At 44.8% G+C, this 15,757-nt stretch overlaps 1 protein-coding gene across 2 annotated transcripts in view; it reads left to right on the forward strand.

The window, feature by feature from the left end:
- ZNRF3 (zinc and ring finger 3) overlaps positions 1 to 15,757 on the forward strand; it is a 96,080-nt gene that overhangs the window by 66,112 nt on the left and 14,211 nt on the right. For both annotated transcript variants that reach the window (XM_037375312.1, XM_037375313.1), the window contains one exon: positions 15,347 to 15,421. In XM_037375312.1, the coding sequence (XP_037231209.1) occupies positions 15,347 to 15,421 (75 nt within the window). The remainder of the gene's footprint in view (positions 1 to 15,346; positions 15,422 to 15,757) is intronic.

The raw sequence follows: 15,757 nt of genomic DNA on the forward strand, positions 1-15,757 counted from the left end.
CTGTATAACATTAATAATTTTATATACGGGTTAGATAATTTCCTGTAGAAACGGATTCAGTTCAGTTGTAGAAGTGCATACAGAATTTAGGCAAATGCTTTCCCATGCTGAACTTACTCAGAAATTAGGAATGAGCCATGCAGGAGATAAAGATCTAAAATTACTGAGAGACATGTCCAAAAACATTGATCAATGTTTCCAAAACTTTGCTTGTTCAGATACTTCCAGCTGGTAGGGACAGCTGCAGCAACCCACACTGTGATGCGTCTGTGCCACATGCGGTAGAAGGTACTGTCGCTTTCGGAAAACTTCTTGCATCCATTTATGGTGGATGGATGGAAAACTTCTTGCACCCATTTATGGTGGATGGACGGAAAACTTCTTGCACCCATTCCACCTGTGGTATCTGTTCCACGGTTCGGGGACCTTTTCTGCCTTCTGTTTCTCAGCCCGTGTTTCTTTGTAAACAGCATCTAAAAAGCATTTGGACTTCATTTTGAGGCTGTAGTCTCAAAATTTACAGCAAAGTTTAATTGGTCCGACTGAAAAGTAATAGTATGAGTGACTTTTAAGCTGGTTGGTTGGTTTGTTGGTGGGTTGGCTGGTTTGTTTCACTGTGTGACTACATGAAGGTTTGTGTCGGCAGCGTAGTGTCCGGTGGAGGAAGGAACAAGTAAGAGAAGGAGTCTAAAAGAACTGCTCTTTCTGATGGCAGTGCTGGCCTAAGCGCAAGTAAGACGGAGACTGAGAAAAGTTGTTCAGTGCTGGGAACTTAATATTGGTTGCTTTGAACTCTCAGGCGTTCTGTGTTAAGGAGGAAGTTGATATGAAGCAGAAGTTTCTTGAATGAGACTAGACTCCCTTGGTTGTGGACTAGTTGATAGGTGCCGAAACTGATCAAACCACAAACTACGTTGTTTATCAATCCCATTGTTCTGTAATGAAAAAAAGAGTGTGTTTTGAGGGGGGAAGTAGCATCCTGGCTAGTGTTAAAGAGACTGACCTTCTTAATCAGTCATGTTCTTGAAGAATCTCCACTAACTTTGCATTTAAATTTTTCATTTCCATGGTCTGTTGTCATAGCACTGCCTAAAATTAGAGTTAGCTGTGAAAAGAAGTAGTATATGTAATTGTAATCCCTGCCATGCGCATGTTTTTCTCACTGTATTTGTTCTAAAGAATATTTTGAGAAACAGAATTATCATTTTTCTGAAGCACCAAAGAAGAGTGTAGGTGCTGCAGTGTTGTGCTGGTTGTTTCTTTTTATTCCTCACTTCATTATAATTTATAATGTCCAGGACACCTGAAATGTTAACATCCATTTTAAACAACCCATAAGACGTCTTTAAAAAATGATATTTGAAGCGATACTGTTCCTTGTGCAAATGTTTTTGCTGTCATTTATCTTTCTTCTGACATTCTCTTGTTTCTTAATTCCCCAGTGCTAGCACTGTGATCAGACCTCCACAGCATATACGCATAACCGTTTCTAAGAAAATTGTGTAGATGAGGTCAGAAGAGGGGATGATATGTTGTTTTTCAGGAAGAAGCTGGATTTTTGTAATGACAGACAGAAATAGTCCTCATAACCTTCTGGGTGGGGATGAGTATGTATTTTTGAACAAAAAGAAGATGAAAAATCACTTAAAGTGAAATGCTTTTGCCAAAAGCTCAGTGTATTTCTGTTTCCCATCTCTTTGTCTCTTCTTCCATGCCCCATAGACCATACTCTTTAAAAACAAGCCTATTTTAACAGAATAAAGATGGGGAAAGAAAGAGGAAGAAATGTTGCACGTACAAGTGTGTGGCTGAAGTGTGAAGCGGCGGTCTCATCACTGTAGTTGAGTCTTGAGTTCGTTTGTACCTTTTTACATCCTTCTGGTCTGTGACTACTTGCCACCTTAATTTCAGCAGGCCCTTCGAGGAGAGAAGGGAAAAGCTGAGCACAGGTAAGAGAGCTGCGAAGCAAGGCAATTAAATTCTGGAGGCAGAGGAGTGTACGGATCATACGGTAAAAGATGTAAAAGGGAAGAAAGGAGCTGGACCAAAGCCAGGGAGGGGAGCGCTCAAAGGAATGGACAAACAAGGGCTGAATCAGGTTATGCAGTTCAGAAGAAGCAGATCTATCAGGTTTTAATTCATGGGTGCTGGCGGGCCCCTTCCGCTGGCAACGAGTGCCAGCAATCTGTTACTGTATTATTTTACTAACTTCCTTTTTGTGTTCACTGCTCAGTTAGGAAAACCAACAGCTATTTGTGAAGAAAGGCTGTCTCTTACGGTTCTCCCTCTGGGCACTCCTTAGATTTGCTATTGTTGGATTGATTACTTTAAATAAATGTCCACTTTTAGAGCTGAGTCCTTAGCAGTCCCCACCGCCATCTTCACCCCTTCCCAACCAACTGTGGAACACAGCTGCTTCTCCCTTTAAGCTAAAGAAGCAGCTGTTGTTGCACATGTGTTACCGGAGTCTTTGCTCAGTCAGAACTCTGAGATTCAGGGAAGTCCAGGCTGAGTAAAGACTGAGGAACAATTCGTTATGTTACGTTGCACATGATAATAATAATGATAATAATGATGATGATAATAATAACAACAACCATCATCATCATCATCATAAGTATTTTTATATCTCATAAGTTTTTTGACCCTCATGATTCTATGTGCCTTGTAAGCCCCTCAAACATTGGGAGATATTTTTATTTTATGTGCAGAATCTACCTGTTTCTCTAACACGAGAAATGCCCAGTGGCAGCCATGTTGGAAGAACTACAGAAATGGAATTTGAAGCAGAAAAGTGAGTGGGCATGTAAGCGCAGCTATGCTGGAGAATAGAAATGAGCACAAAAGAAGGCTGGCAAGCAGGATCAGATAAATGGATCAGAAAGTGAAGAAAATAAGAAGCAGATATGGAGGCAGGGAATGGAATTATTAAGGACTTCATAGATGAGTGACACGCCTAATTTTGGTGCACTAAGAGGCAGAAAGCTTTGAAAGAAATTGGAGAACTGGGGAATGTAACCAGAGCTACATCAGAAGGACTCCAATATTCACTGTAAAAGATAGGCAGATACAGTCAGCTGTGGTAGAAAACAGTGGATCATAAGAAATTGCAGACATTAAGTGGGAGTGTTTTGCAGTGATTTTCACAGGATTGAAAGGGAGGAAAGAGAAAAACTTAATAGGACACAAATTGTGCCTCATATCCTACTCTGTTGAGATAATTTGACAGAAGCTGATTTTCTGTTCTAAGCATTTTGTGTTCATGATGGCCAGGTGGACATTATCTAGAGGTGTTTGTTTGGATGATGTGATGATTAAATGTTTGAAGGAATCAACTCCAAATGAATCAAGTGATCATACTGTGAACTCAAAATGAGTATGAAGTGGGCTTTTTGGTCAATGTAGGGAGCACTGACCAAGCCAGTTGCAATTCTGGCAGGTTATTTCCTGAAGATTAGAGCTGGACATGTCCGTGGTATGAATTCTCTAGACAAATTAGGTATATATTATCAACATTTGCATAGCTCTTGCCTTAGAATTGCTCAACATGCATATGAAACTCACGAAAAATCAGAAGCATGTATGTATTCTAGTGCATTAATGTCCCAGTTGTTGGCCCATTGGTGTTTTGTTTGGTTGGTAAGCCAAGAGAATATATCACAGACATCTAATTTTTCAAAATGCTCAAAGAACTTGGTCATCTTTGGATAGGAAGAAGGATGGACCTTAGTGCCAAGGGTCCAAATTATGAGGGGCTGGGGGGCATTTGTGAAGAGCATAGAACACGTAGGCTCCCGAGTCCATGAACAGTGTTGAAACTCCCAGAGGGTCCCTTCAGCTGACTGCAAGGGACTAATGAGCCAGCCTGGCTGTTTATGGGCTGTGGTTAACCTCTTGCAAGTTAGGATTTCCTGTCGCCAGCAATGAGCTGTGACCGCCAGCACCACAGTGTTAATGATGAGGTAGGGGCTGATGAATGGCTGGACTCCAGACAGCAGCCTTCACTGGCAAAGAATCAAGTGGCTAGAGGGGGAAAAACATTGATGTCTACAAGAGAAATAATGCAAACTCCAGAACCTATAATTCCCATGTTTAAAAAAAGAAAGGGAGAAAGAAACTGGGGACAAATTCAAACCAAGTGGAGCTTTTATCTCTGCATTCTGAATAGAAGATTGTTCTTCAGCAAAACTGGCTGCAAAAGCCAGGCCAGTTAAAACAATATGCAGGCTGCTTGCCTCCAAGTAACCAGAAATTGTTGGCTCGGAGTAGCCTGCTCTGAGGAGCCAACCTGCTGGGAGACGTTATCCAAGCAACGGCCTGAATGTAATTCCTCCTGCTGTGGAATGGCTCTTTGGCAAATGAAGACCCTAATTAGAGATGGAAGGGTTTCTATTTTGTTTTTCTTTAATCCTTACCCTGAGGCCTCTGCAATACAGCCATGTCTCTGCTTGTGTGGAGAGAAGTTTCCAGTTTCCCTTTGTAACAAAAATCCTCCACCTTTTTTATTCTTCCCCCCCCCCCCCCTTTTTTTTTTAAAAAAAAAAAAAGAATCAACAGCTAATAATAAGGGCCCACCACAGTTTGGGACCTCGAAACTAATCTAATCTAAAACCAAGGATCACTGTTTGAAAGCAAGTCCATGTCATCCTGTATTAGCCAGCCCATGGAACGTTGCTAGATAAACTGGAATACTGGCCCACCATGCATCTTTTTACTGCTGAACTCCCTACCCAAGCTGATTCTTCTAGTCAAGAGGGAGAGGGATGATCTCACTGAACCAGTAGTATTCTACTGAATTCCAAGGGGATTTTACAGGCCTTCGTTCACTCAGAAAGATTGAAGTCCCTTAACTGGGAGTTACATACATATTTTGTAGTCTTGGATGCAGATGCTTATCCCTGACCGAGAGGACAGAACATCCAGGGGAATGTGCAACAGCATTTTTAACTCTGATGTGTGTAGAAGTAAAAATACATTTGCTGCTTGACAGCTCACCTTGCTATGTGTGATGTCGGTCAGAACATACTCTCCCAGACCGCGGGCAGGCACCCAGTAACACTGCAAAGAGCACGGCATTTTCTGTCACTATTGAGACTTGGATCGACTGTTTCATCACTGCAGATGATGACTGTGTTATCTCCAAAATGTCATTGTTTACGGTGGATATCAACCTATGGATGAAGGCCAGCTACTTGAGAATGAGGCTAAGCAAGGCAGATGATACTAAGCAGAAGACACTGTGAATTCCTATCAGTTTTTACATTTGAAAATAGGTATATATCCAAGATTGTTCCGAATCACTACTAACTTTTCATGCTTGGTTATGCTTGCTTTCATTTCTTCTCCGTACACTTCTTCATACTCAGATCTTGTCATACTTTCCAGATAGAGGATAGCAGTGTGATATTAATAAGTGCAAAGCTCTTCAGCCTTTCAAATGACTTTTGGTTAATTTAGACATGTCGGTACATCTTGGATAGACTACTGTAAATGCCTCGGATTTGTTCTGTTCTTTACATCATTTCACAAAGGCTGAATCTGTTTGAAATTTCTCCTCTTTCCTAAAATATTTACCTGAAGCTGCGAGCTGGGAACCATGGCCCAAAACTGCTGTTTGGTTGAAAAGACCTTTCTGCGGTAAGGTGAGGCTTGTTTCTCAGGAGGATTGAACTTCCCCATTGAATTGACTGATCGGGATGGAATTCCTGCAGGACTTAGAATTTTTGAAAGTTTTGCCATCTCCTGTTCTAAATGCAAGACATAATTCCTGCAATTCTTTGTTTTCCCTTTGGATGTATATATGTGCCAATCTATAATATTAAGGTAGTGTTCTGTTAGAGCGCATGCCTTGTTTATCTGAGATAGGAGGAGCTTTGGTACACGCAAACTATTGACACAGCTTTGGTACTAGAGGGATGGCTTCTTCCAGTAGTCTAGGTTAATAGTTCCTTTAATTTACAACTCCTCCAACAGTTTCCCATATCTCCATTTTTTAATGGCTTCTCTCAGCACCACAGCATGCTTGTATGTATGTTTATGTAATTATCTTGGGTCCAGTTTGCTGTTTCTAGTTCACCTACTTTCAGTACACCTTCAATGCAAAGGTAAGAGTTATCTGGGTTGGCTGCAGTGATATTATCTAGTATGTGATTCTTTAATATGTAATTTCCAAAATATACTCATTTTGTGAGAATTATATTTAGGAGGTAACTTTATACAGGAATTGTGTTGCCCTGAAAAAGCCTGAAGGTTTAAAAAACGTAACGGGATATCTGTGTAATACCGTCAGTTGTCATGATTGCATCCATGCCGTTCTTGCTGAGTCTGCGAGGTTCTCTGCGAATATGTTACCTACTTCAAGACCTCAGTCCCCTCCTTCGCCCTTTTCTAGCACTCACCCTTCTCTCTGGGACCGTGCCTTCCGACGGCAGCAAGCCTGCTGGCCCGCGGAGTGGGCTGTGATGGCAGAGGTGGGTTTGGGGAGCCGTGTCCCGTGGCTCTGAAATGTGTCACAAGAGATTTACAACCATCAGGCTTCCCCCTGTCCAGGATTAAATAAATGTCTTTTTCATGTTTTTTTCACTTGGTCTAGACTCAGAACTGATCACAATGTTTCTCCCTAATCCCAGAAAAGAGAGATACTTCTGGTTTTTTTCCTTCCTCATTTTAACTATTTGATAGCCTCTCAGTGCCGAGTAGCATGGATCACATTGGTGTGTGTCTTAATGTGATTACGTATTGCACGAGGTGATGTTTTTCTTAAACTGAAGTACATAGTTTGTAAAGTTTTAAATTTTTTTACAGAAAAGTACATTGGTTTTTAATTGTGATTGTTTTCAAATTTAAAAATATTGCTTCATGCTTTCTGTCTTTATACTTCTTAATCAATAAAGCAACTGTCATAATGCCATATAATGAAGTATCTATAGGCACATGAATAAAACATATCCCAAAGTGCCAGGGAAGTTGAGTTGACTGTTCCAGTCAGGACGGGGTTTTACGCTAGGGATTTGACTATCTCGTTGTGATATTCTGCCTTTGCTTTCAGACAGAAATCTGAAAGTTCCTATTTTTGTTATCTCAGGAAAGATTTGAAATGGCATCCTGCTTATGCTTGGCTTAAGGTAGATTCTGGAATTACTGGGGAATTGTACATTAACAGGGCTGAGGCATCAGTTGGTTAATTTGTAACGTGCTGTTTGCAAAGTAGATGATGTCCTTTTCTCCTTCCTCCTCTGCCCTGCAGGATTGCCCTGTGGCCTGCATTTTTAGCTCCAGTGGTGGTTCAAGGGGCAAGGTATTTTTGGTGGTTGACTGAGCCTGATAGCAGTGCAGGGGGGAGAGGGGGGATGCCTCTGTTGTGCAGATGTTGTCTGTATTCTCTGTAGCTCTGAGAGAAGAAGAGGGTTTGCGGTTTGACAATTGTAATGAAAAAGTGTATTTGACATAATGCTGTGGGGTTTGTGCAAGATTCTCAGTGGCAGGTGGGGTGCAGCAGACTGTTTCACTCCAGTGTCTTTGCCTGTGGCTGATCTTCCATGCTTTTGCAAGTACAATTTTGAGTCTGCCACAGAAATGGGTTTTATTCTGCTGAGATAACGTTATATTTTCTTTTTGCCAACGGTAGCTGCTGCTAACTGAATATGTTGTGGGTAGTCAGATGTTGATAGGAAACACCATCCTTGCTTTAGGAGATAGGGGTCCAGATGTATTTTCAAAATCATCTGAATAGTAGTAGCCACTTGTAGTTGATGTTTTAGCAGCCAATGTAGTCGTGTTCTTAAACGTACTGACAGATTTTGCTGAGCTGTTTTGGGGGCTTTTTTTCCTCCTCCTTAATGGGATGTCTCTTTTGGGCCCAGTTATGGGGAGGAGCATCTAAAGTATTGCAGTGAACAGTACTTTCCTTTTTGCACTAGTAAGTATAGTGCTTTAAAGCCTGCTGGGCTGTGATACGGAATCAAGGTGGAAAGACCTTCCTGAAATCCATGTGTGTCTTGGTCCTGATAGGAGAGTACACTTGGCTTGAAGACAGAACCTTTATACCAAGCAGAAGTCTCAGTCATGTCAAAACACAGGTTTGGATTTTATTGCCTAGCTTCGTGTGATGGCATTTGTGTCATATTGAAAATCTAATGCTGCCTTCCGTGGAATGAGGGTGCAGCTCGTACCCACTGCTCGGTTTAAGAGTTCTTTAAGCTATACCTCTTTTCTGAGGAAAGGCTTTGAGAGCATGAGGGTCAGACCACCATTCAGCTGACTGAAATGGCAAACTGGCAATGGCAACATCTGCTTGTCCAGACCTGCAGATTCATCATGCATTTTATGTAAGAACCAGTGGTCTCTTTCTCATCTATAGAATTTCCTGGGTTTGCCCATACTTAACTGAAAACTCCTTTAAACTCAAGAGTCTCTGCAGAAGTTAAACCCTGATAATGTAGGCTCCCAATGCTTATTTTAGCACCAAAGTTGTCCTCTGCTAATAGAACAAAATCAAATGAGGACAGGTCTGTGGAAGGCAACTAGAAAAGCCAATATTCCAGAACCTGGTACTGACTGCATTTTCTGTGTTGTAGCTCTGGTAATATTGTCTATGTCTTTGTGGCCTCACTTCTTGATATGGAGAAAACAGGTGCAGATCAGTTGCTTTGTGAGTGCTAAAAATTGTTGGAACAGATTTTGCTGCGTTTGAGTCTGCTCAAGAAAAAAACCATGACTGCTATATTCCTATATTCATCATTTATTTTGGTGAAATATTGCTGATGGAAACCTCATCCGTTCAGCTGTATTCCCTAGCAGTCAAGATTGTTGAAATCCTTGACCTGCCTTTCCAGACCAGTAAAGCAAGACACTGGACCTTTTCATTGAAATCGTGTTGTTGTTGCTTGCTGCTGAGTGTTGCTTACATGTTACCAATATGCTGTGTGAGAGGCTGACTGCTTATTTCAGAGGACCAAAGACAGCTGATGAAAGAATTTGCTATAAAAAAGACTTACCTTCACACCACTGGCATAACCCCACTCTTCTGGCAGATTAATGACCACTAACTCCACAGCGTGGAGAGTTCTGACAGAATATTGGATCTGATGGGCTGAGTTAAACAGAAAATATGCCTCATGTTCAATGATTTTTAGTTCATAGAGAAATTGAGGGGGGAAACCTCAAAAACTGACAGAGGGAATGCAAGTTTGGTTAGGCTGGCTCAGTTCTTATCTAAATAAGGATGTATAAACCAATTCTCTTGACTGCTCTGTTCAACAATCTTTGCATAGAGTTAGAGCAACCCAGTTATCATATTTTCTGCCCCAAAGAGCATGAGATGTATTGAAAAAAAATGGAAAAGAAGAGGGAAGGGAAAAAAGTCACAGTTACACCTCTTGGACCTGTGCTGTTTCCCTCAGCACTGACTGGGAACACGGTTTTGCTTTTGGGATCCATAGGACTGTTCTCTGCATGCTGTGTATATCTGCTTCCTGCCTGGTTCATTTTGGAGGACCAGCTAATAGTACATGCTGGAAGCTGCTGGAATAGAGTTGGGAGAATTTGCTAAAAGCAGTTTACTGGCATCTGTACTGGTTACCACCTAAACTATTGCCCAATCTTCCTCTCCCCATCTTTATCATTTTCTGAACCCAGAGAATAAATCAACTCTCTCATGTACCACATACCATAGTTAGAATTAGTATTTGTTATTTACAGTGCACTAAGTTCCAAGAGGAGAGTTCCTAGAGTTGGATGAATGATCCAACTAATCCAGAAGGCTAACCCCAGGAAGACAGATAGTTCTTAATGCAAGGGCATTTGTGAGAACATTGCATTAGAACAGCAGGATGTATCCATGGGCTTACAGAGGCAGCCAATACTTGTAAAGCATCTTTTTCTCCCATTAGTTCATCGGTTTTATCTAGGATGCTATCTTAAAAAAAAGGAAAGTGTATTTATAAAGAGTAATCTGGGTCTACCAATAGCCATTTCCAACAGAAGGTATTGAGTTACTATCTTAATAAATGTGTAATACCTTACTATGTTGATGTAAATGACAGAGCCAAGAGTGATTAATGAACTTTGATTTCCCCACGTATGGTTCCAAGCCTCAGTCCTTCTCTCATCTGTAAGTTATTCAGTCTCTGCAACCCATTAAGAGCATCATGTCCTCATATGTAGGTAGAGCTGTATATTGTGAGGGAATTCTAACTCTGGCGAAGAAGTGCATATAAGGAATAAAGGCTAATGTTGTTGCATGATTTTTTTGTTAAACGGGGACTTTCTTAAGCAACTTTTCTTCTTAAGTTGGTTTCTCCACTGTTGCATAATAACTGACATAGTGATTGGAATGAGGCCATACTAAAAAGCAGAGGGGATGCTTGCAATGTTCGTATCTGCAAGCGTATAAAGGTCCTTCTAGATGTCAGCAAGTGGCTGACCTTCTTACTGTTCCGATTGTTGCTGTCCTACCTGATTAGAATGAATGAGAGGAAGCAGTGCACCTGCTTAATAATCGTCAGGTCCCTCGGGTTGAAAGTTTGTCTCATCAAGGAAGTTGTTGCTTCCTGATTGTGTTAGCCTGGCCCCCAGGGAGGGAGTGCAGGGCTCTTCACATCTTTGGTTTTCTTTGAGGTAATGACTAAAATTTCCTCAGGCCCGGAGATGTGAGGAGATACTTTCCCCATACTTCTGTCATATGCGTTTCCTCTCATCTTATCTAGATTGCAGGGTCTAGTAAATTCTTCCACATTTTAATCTGAGAGAGTATTTAATATGCATCTTGCTGGTAATGGTTATCAACAGTGAGTTTGTAAAAAACAGCTGTCTAAAATACACTCTAAAGTAACTTTTTGTCAGCCTTCTCCATGAACTATGACAATTTCTGTGCAAATGAAAACACTACAGAAACATGGATGAAGACGGTATTATGTATTTATAATAAAAATCCTTTTAAAATGTGTAATCAATGCTCTGTATCCTTCTGTTCACATTTTTCTTTGAGTATCAAGTAGCCAAATGCGTTCTTCAGTAGAGGGCTTCTGGTAGAGCCCTAGGCTGGTGATGTTTACAGAACTGAGGAAGGGCAAATTCAAAGGTGGCTTCTGTATCCATGGTCACTTTAGGTCGTTACTTTAGAGGCACCTACATCCAGCATCCAACTAGGGAAGGTGGTCCAGTGTCTACCAGCTGTTGAGTGAAGTCTAGCCGATGGCAGGTCTCTAAGGTGTCACTTGGAAAGCTTCCTAAAGGGGCTGAAGCTCTTAACGATAGTTATAGTCAAGGTGCATATTCTCTATATTTTATGGTACAGGCAAGTACAGGTACTGTTTAATGTCTTTATCGATGATCTGGGTGAGGGGATCGAGTGCCCCCTCAGTGAGTCTGAGAGGACGCCCAGCTGGGGGAGCGTTGCCGTGCCGGGGGGCAGGGGCTGCAGGGGGGCTGGGCAGGCTGGGCCCTGCCCGGGGGTCACACCAGCCCCAGGAGCTGCGGGCGGGGGGCTGGGGGCTGCCCGGCGGGAAAGGGCCGGGGGGGCTGGTCAGAGCCGGCTGGGCATGAGCCCCCCATGTGCCCAGGTGGCCAAGGGGGCCAGCAGCCCCCTGGCTTGTGTCCGAAACAGCGTGGCCAGCAGGGCCGGGGCAGTGACCGTCCCCCTGCGCTGGGCACTGGGGGGGCCGCAGCTCGAGCCCTGGGCTCAGGTTCGGGCCCTGGTACAGGACAGACGCCGAGGGGCTGGAGCGTGTCCAGGGACGGGCAGGGGCTGGGGCAGGGGCTGGGCACAAGCCCTGTGGGGGGTGGCGGGGGGAGCCGGGGGGGTTCAGCCTGGGGAGGAGGGGGCTCTGGGGGGGCCGATGGCTCCCTACAGCTGCCCGACAGGGGCTGTAGGCCGCGGGGGTCGGTCTCTGCTCCCAAGTGACAAGGGCCAGGACAAGGGGAAACGGCCTGAAGCTGCACCAGGGGCGGGTTAGGTTGGGTCTTCAGAAACATTTCCTCACCGAAAGGGTGGTCAGGCATTGGAACAGGCTGCCCAGGGAGGTGGTGGAGTCACCATCCCCGAGGGTATTTAAAAAGATGTGTAGATGTGGCGTTTGGGGACATGGTTTAGTGGTGGGCTGGGCAGTGCTGGGGTAAGGGTTGGACTTGGTGATCTTAAAGGTCTTTTCCAGCCTAAAGGATTCTATGATTTTACACGTCAGATGCCAGGTGACTTCTCTATCCTATAAAGACCTACTTCTATCTAACCTGTATTTTCTGTTTTATTGTATTTATAATTAAGGACAAAATAATTTTCGAATGGCCAATACAGGGCTTGCTGAAGATTGTTGTTCCTTCCAGTCCTGCTTCTAGGACCAAGGCCCACTTAGTACTTTCTTCATCCGCGTTTTTGCACAGTTGAGCCCTGTGTTACTACACATCGGGCAGGCAGTTGGCTTGTGATCTATATGTATAAATTCCCTGGAGCTCAAACAGGGATGTGGGAGAACTTTACAGGACAAGTGGCAGTTGTGACGGTGGTGCTTGCATGCAGCAGCCATGCGGAGCGGATGGGCCAGCTGCGGTGTGGGCTTCCAGGCTGCACATGCAGAGGACTGGGAGGTGCTTGTCACTGTGAAGTGATCATTGGAATTACTGAAACTGCAGTTGTTGATGTGTTTTAGGTTTTATTACACGCTATAAAAAAAGGAAGAATACTTCTATGTAGTGATAGTTGTTTATTTTAAACCAGGGAATGCAGATAATCTCAAAAAAGGATATGCCTGGCACCTTTGCATGGGAATTGAGTTGGGCAGTGCCCGTTTGCTTGCTGCGGATATCAAAAACTTAAAGCATGTACCAGTACAACTGGTTTTTTCTTCCTCCTCATCCAATGTGTGCCCTTATTTTTGATCTAGGTTGCGGCCACTCTGCTTGGAAAAATGGTTTCGGGGCAGTCTGTAAATGCTGGATAGGCCAAAACGGAGCAGTCACATGCTTGTTATAGATGGGCATGAGCTGAAGCGGGACTTGCACCGCTGTTATTCCGAGCTGGCCCGAGCAGCGGGCAGGGTTATTTCCCAAGGGGTTTTGGTGTGAATTAGGCGGCCGGGCCGGGCCGGGTGCGGGGCTCGGCTGCCATCTTGGGCCGAGGGCAGCGGGGGGGCGGCGGCGCTCAGGGGCCTGCTCGCACTCGCTCGCTGCTCGGCAGCGCCGTGGTTTTAGGAAGGAGCTCGGGGAGGAGGGAGGAGGAAGGGGAGCGGCGGGCTGTGGTGTGCTAGCGGCTGCTCTCTGATCTCCTGCCAGCGAAACCTGGAAGGTCAGCCTGGCTGACGCCAAGCCGCGGAGCCGGAGCCCCGGCAGCGCTGGAGCGGCTCCGCAGCACCTGCCTCCCTGCCCCCCGGCCCCCTTGTGCCACCCGGGGCCTCCAGCACCCGGGGCCTCCGCGGGGCGGGCTCCGCAGCGCCTCACGGCCAGGGGCCGCGCCGCTGCTCCCCTCGGAGCCGGGCCTCGAACCGCGGCCTAGCACCGCGGCCCCGCCGAGCCGCCCCGCGGCCGGGCCTCGCGTCACTTCCGGGGACGGGGCGGCCGTGTCGGGCGGGGGGCTGCGCCAGGCCGCGCAGAGCCCAGCGCTTGTGCCCCCTGTCGCCCCTGACCCCCTCTGTGCCGGCCGGCGGGGTGCAGAAGGCCGCGGGGGGGCTGCCCACGCCTGGGGCCTGGCAGGGGCTGCGGCCGCCCTTGGCCGGGGTTACACAGCTTAGCAGGCCAGCTGGACGGGGGAGGGGGCAGAGCTTCACCCCATTTGCTGCTGCCTTCTCCAGCACCATGTTTGAAGTCAGTTGGTTCTTCTCATCTCTTTAACATCTTGATTTTGCAGTACAAAGTCAGGAATGCAGATTACAACAGGGCTGGTGGAAACTTAATGAATTGCTGCGCTGTATCCTGCTCAGTGTGTTCACAAAATTAAGGGTTTCCTCCTGAACCAACCTGTAAAATCACTTTAGAAATCCCCTTCAGAGATCAAAGTGCTTTGCTTGTTGACTGACCGTCCTGAAAGGAGCAATCTGAACGGCCTGAACAGTTCCACAAGCGCTTCATGTCTGTGAAAGGTGCCTCCTAGGGAAACCTGGATGAGCTTTCACCTTGGGGCCACTGCAATGGAGAATGTGTAGCAGATTCCTTTTAACTTTTCCTCCCCAAGAGCTATTAGTGATTAGCCAGGTGTGCTGACTTCAAAGGGGACAAATACCTGCTGGGCTGAGAAAGAGACCCCATTTGGGAGTTGGTTTCCCTTGTGTGCTGTCTGATGGGCTTGGTTGATTTACAGTGAAAACAAAGTAATAAAGCAAAGAAAGTGACCTGTAGGAGTTCAAACTAACATCTCTGTACTGGCTGACATTCTTGGAAAACACGGAGTGACGTTTCATGATTTATCACTTTCGTATCTTTCTTCTATATCTCAATTGAAGTTTGGGTTCTGCCAGTCTCTATGAAGAGCCAGTGACTTCGTGTTTAGTACTGTGATGGTGATACCTGTCATCGCTTGGAGAAATAGTTACTTGCATTCTGCACCCAACAAAGGCAGTAACAGCTTTGAAAAGTTACTGGGAATGTTTGCTCTGTGGAGCAACATTTGAACAGAATGTACAGAGAGAGGCACAGTGACAGGAACTTAAAAATTTCTTAGCCTTTCTTGGCCTCCGTGGTTAAAATACTGTTTCCTCTGGCCCAGAGGATTTGAGTATGTTCCAGTATCTCCTCTGTGCTGTTGGTAGCCCAGGTTAGGACTGCCTATTTGATGAAAAGCCATGCTCTTAAATAGGTCTGGTCTTATCTGCAGAAGAGGCGGTGTGTGCAGCAGTTCTGACCTCTAATGGTCAGAACGAACAGTACTCGGAGGCACTTTTTGCGAGGACTGTGCTATGCTAGTTTGAAATGACTATGAGAATGCCACTGAAAAGGTGTCACGAACCTGGTCCACCCTTATTTTCTACACTAGCGAGCTTGTCTCTCCACCCCAAATCACGGGGAGAATGGTTCTTGATGGCTTCTTTAATGGCACTTCCAAGTAACATGGAGAAAAAACCCCATAATTTAATTTTTAAAAATTCTTATGTTTAAAGTCTTTAGAGATCAAAATCACATTTGAATTTCCTTAAAAGCTTGTTGAAGGAGGAGTTTGAGAAGGAAGGGACAGAGAGGACAGTGAAGTTTAACTACATTCCATGCCGGTTCAGGAACTCCTGTATTTGTAATTACTCTATTTTAACTACACAGAAATGCAAAATGTTAAGTTTTCTATCTGGAGATGGGGAGAGGGAGTAATTTTTGAGGTAAGAAGTCACCTTTTGGGGTAGGACTGAGGATGCTGTCTTTCTTATTGCAGGCAAAACGAGCAGTACAGCGAGGAGCCACAGCGGTCATCTTTGATGTTTCTGAAAACCCAGATGCCATTGATCAGGTACGAAGAAGGGAGCCTAGTTGTACTACAGCTTCTGTTGGGTTCTTTTAGGGTTGCTGAGGCAAGGCCTGAGAGTATACAGGTCTCAGAGCACACCTGCCTTAAGATATGCAGCTACTGACCCACGGTAACATGGTGCTGTGGTTTTCTTGCTCATCTTCTGGCAGGCAGGAATCAATGGAGGTGTTGAGAATGTGGTAGAAAGAGAAGAGGCTGGGGACTTACATTCTTCTAGCTTTTGCTAGAATCCAGAATCCAGGTCAGGGACTGAGGGTTTGAGAAAGGATGGAGGCAAACTTTTTGTGGCTCAGTATCTAGTCTAGGAGGTTTTCTTTG

This window comes from Falco rusticolus, chromosome 1 (assembly GCF_015220075.1).
Source record: "Falco rusticolus isolate bFalRus1 chromosome 1, bFalRus1.pri, whole genome shotgun sequence".
NCBI lineage: Eukaryota > Metazoa > Chordata > Aves > Falconiformes > Falconidae > Falco > Falco rusticolus.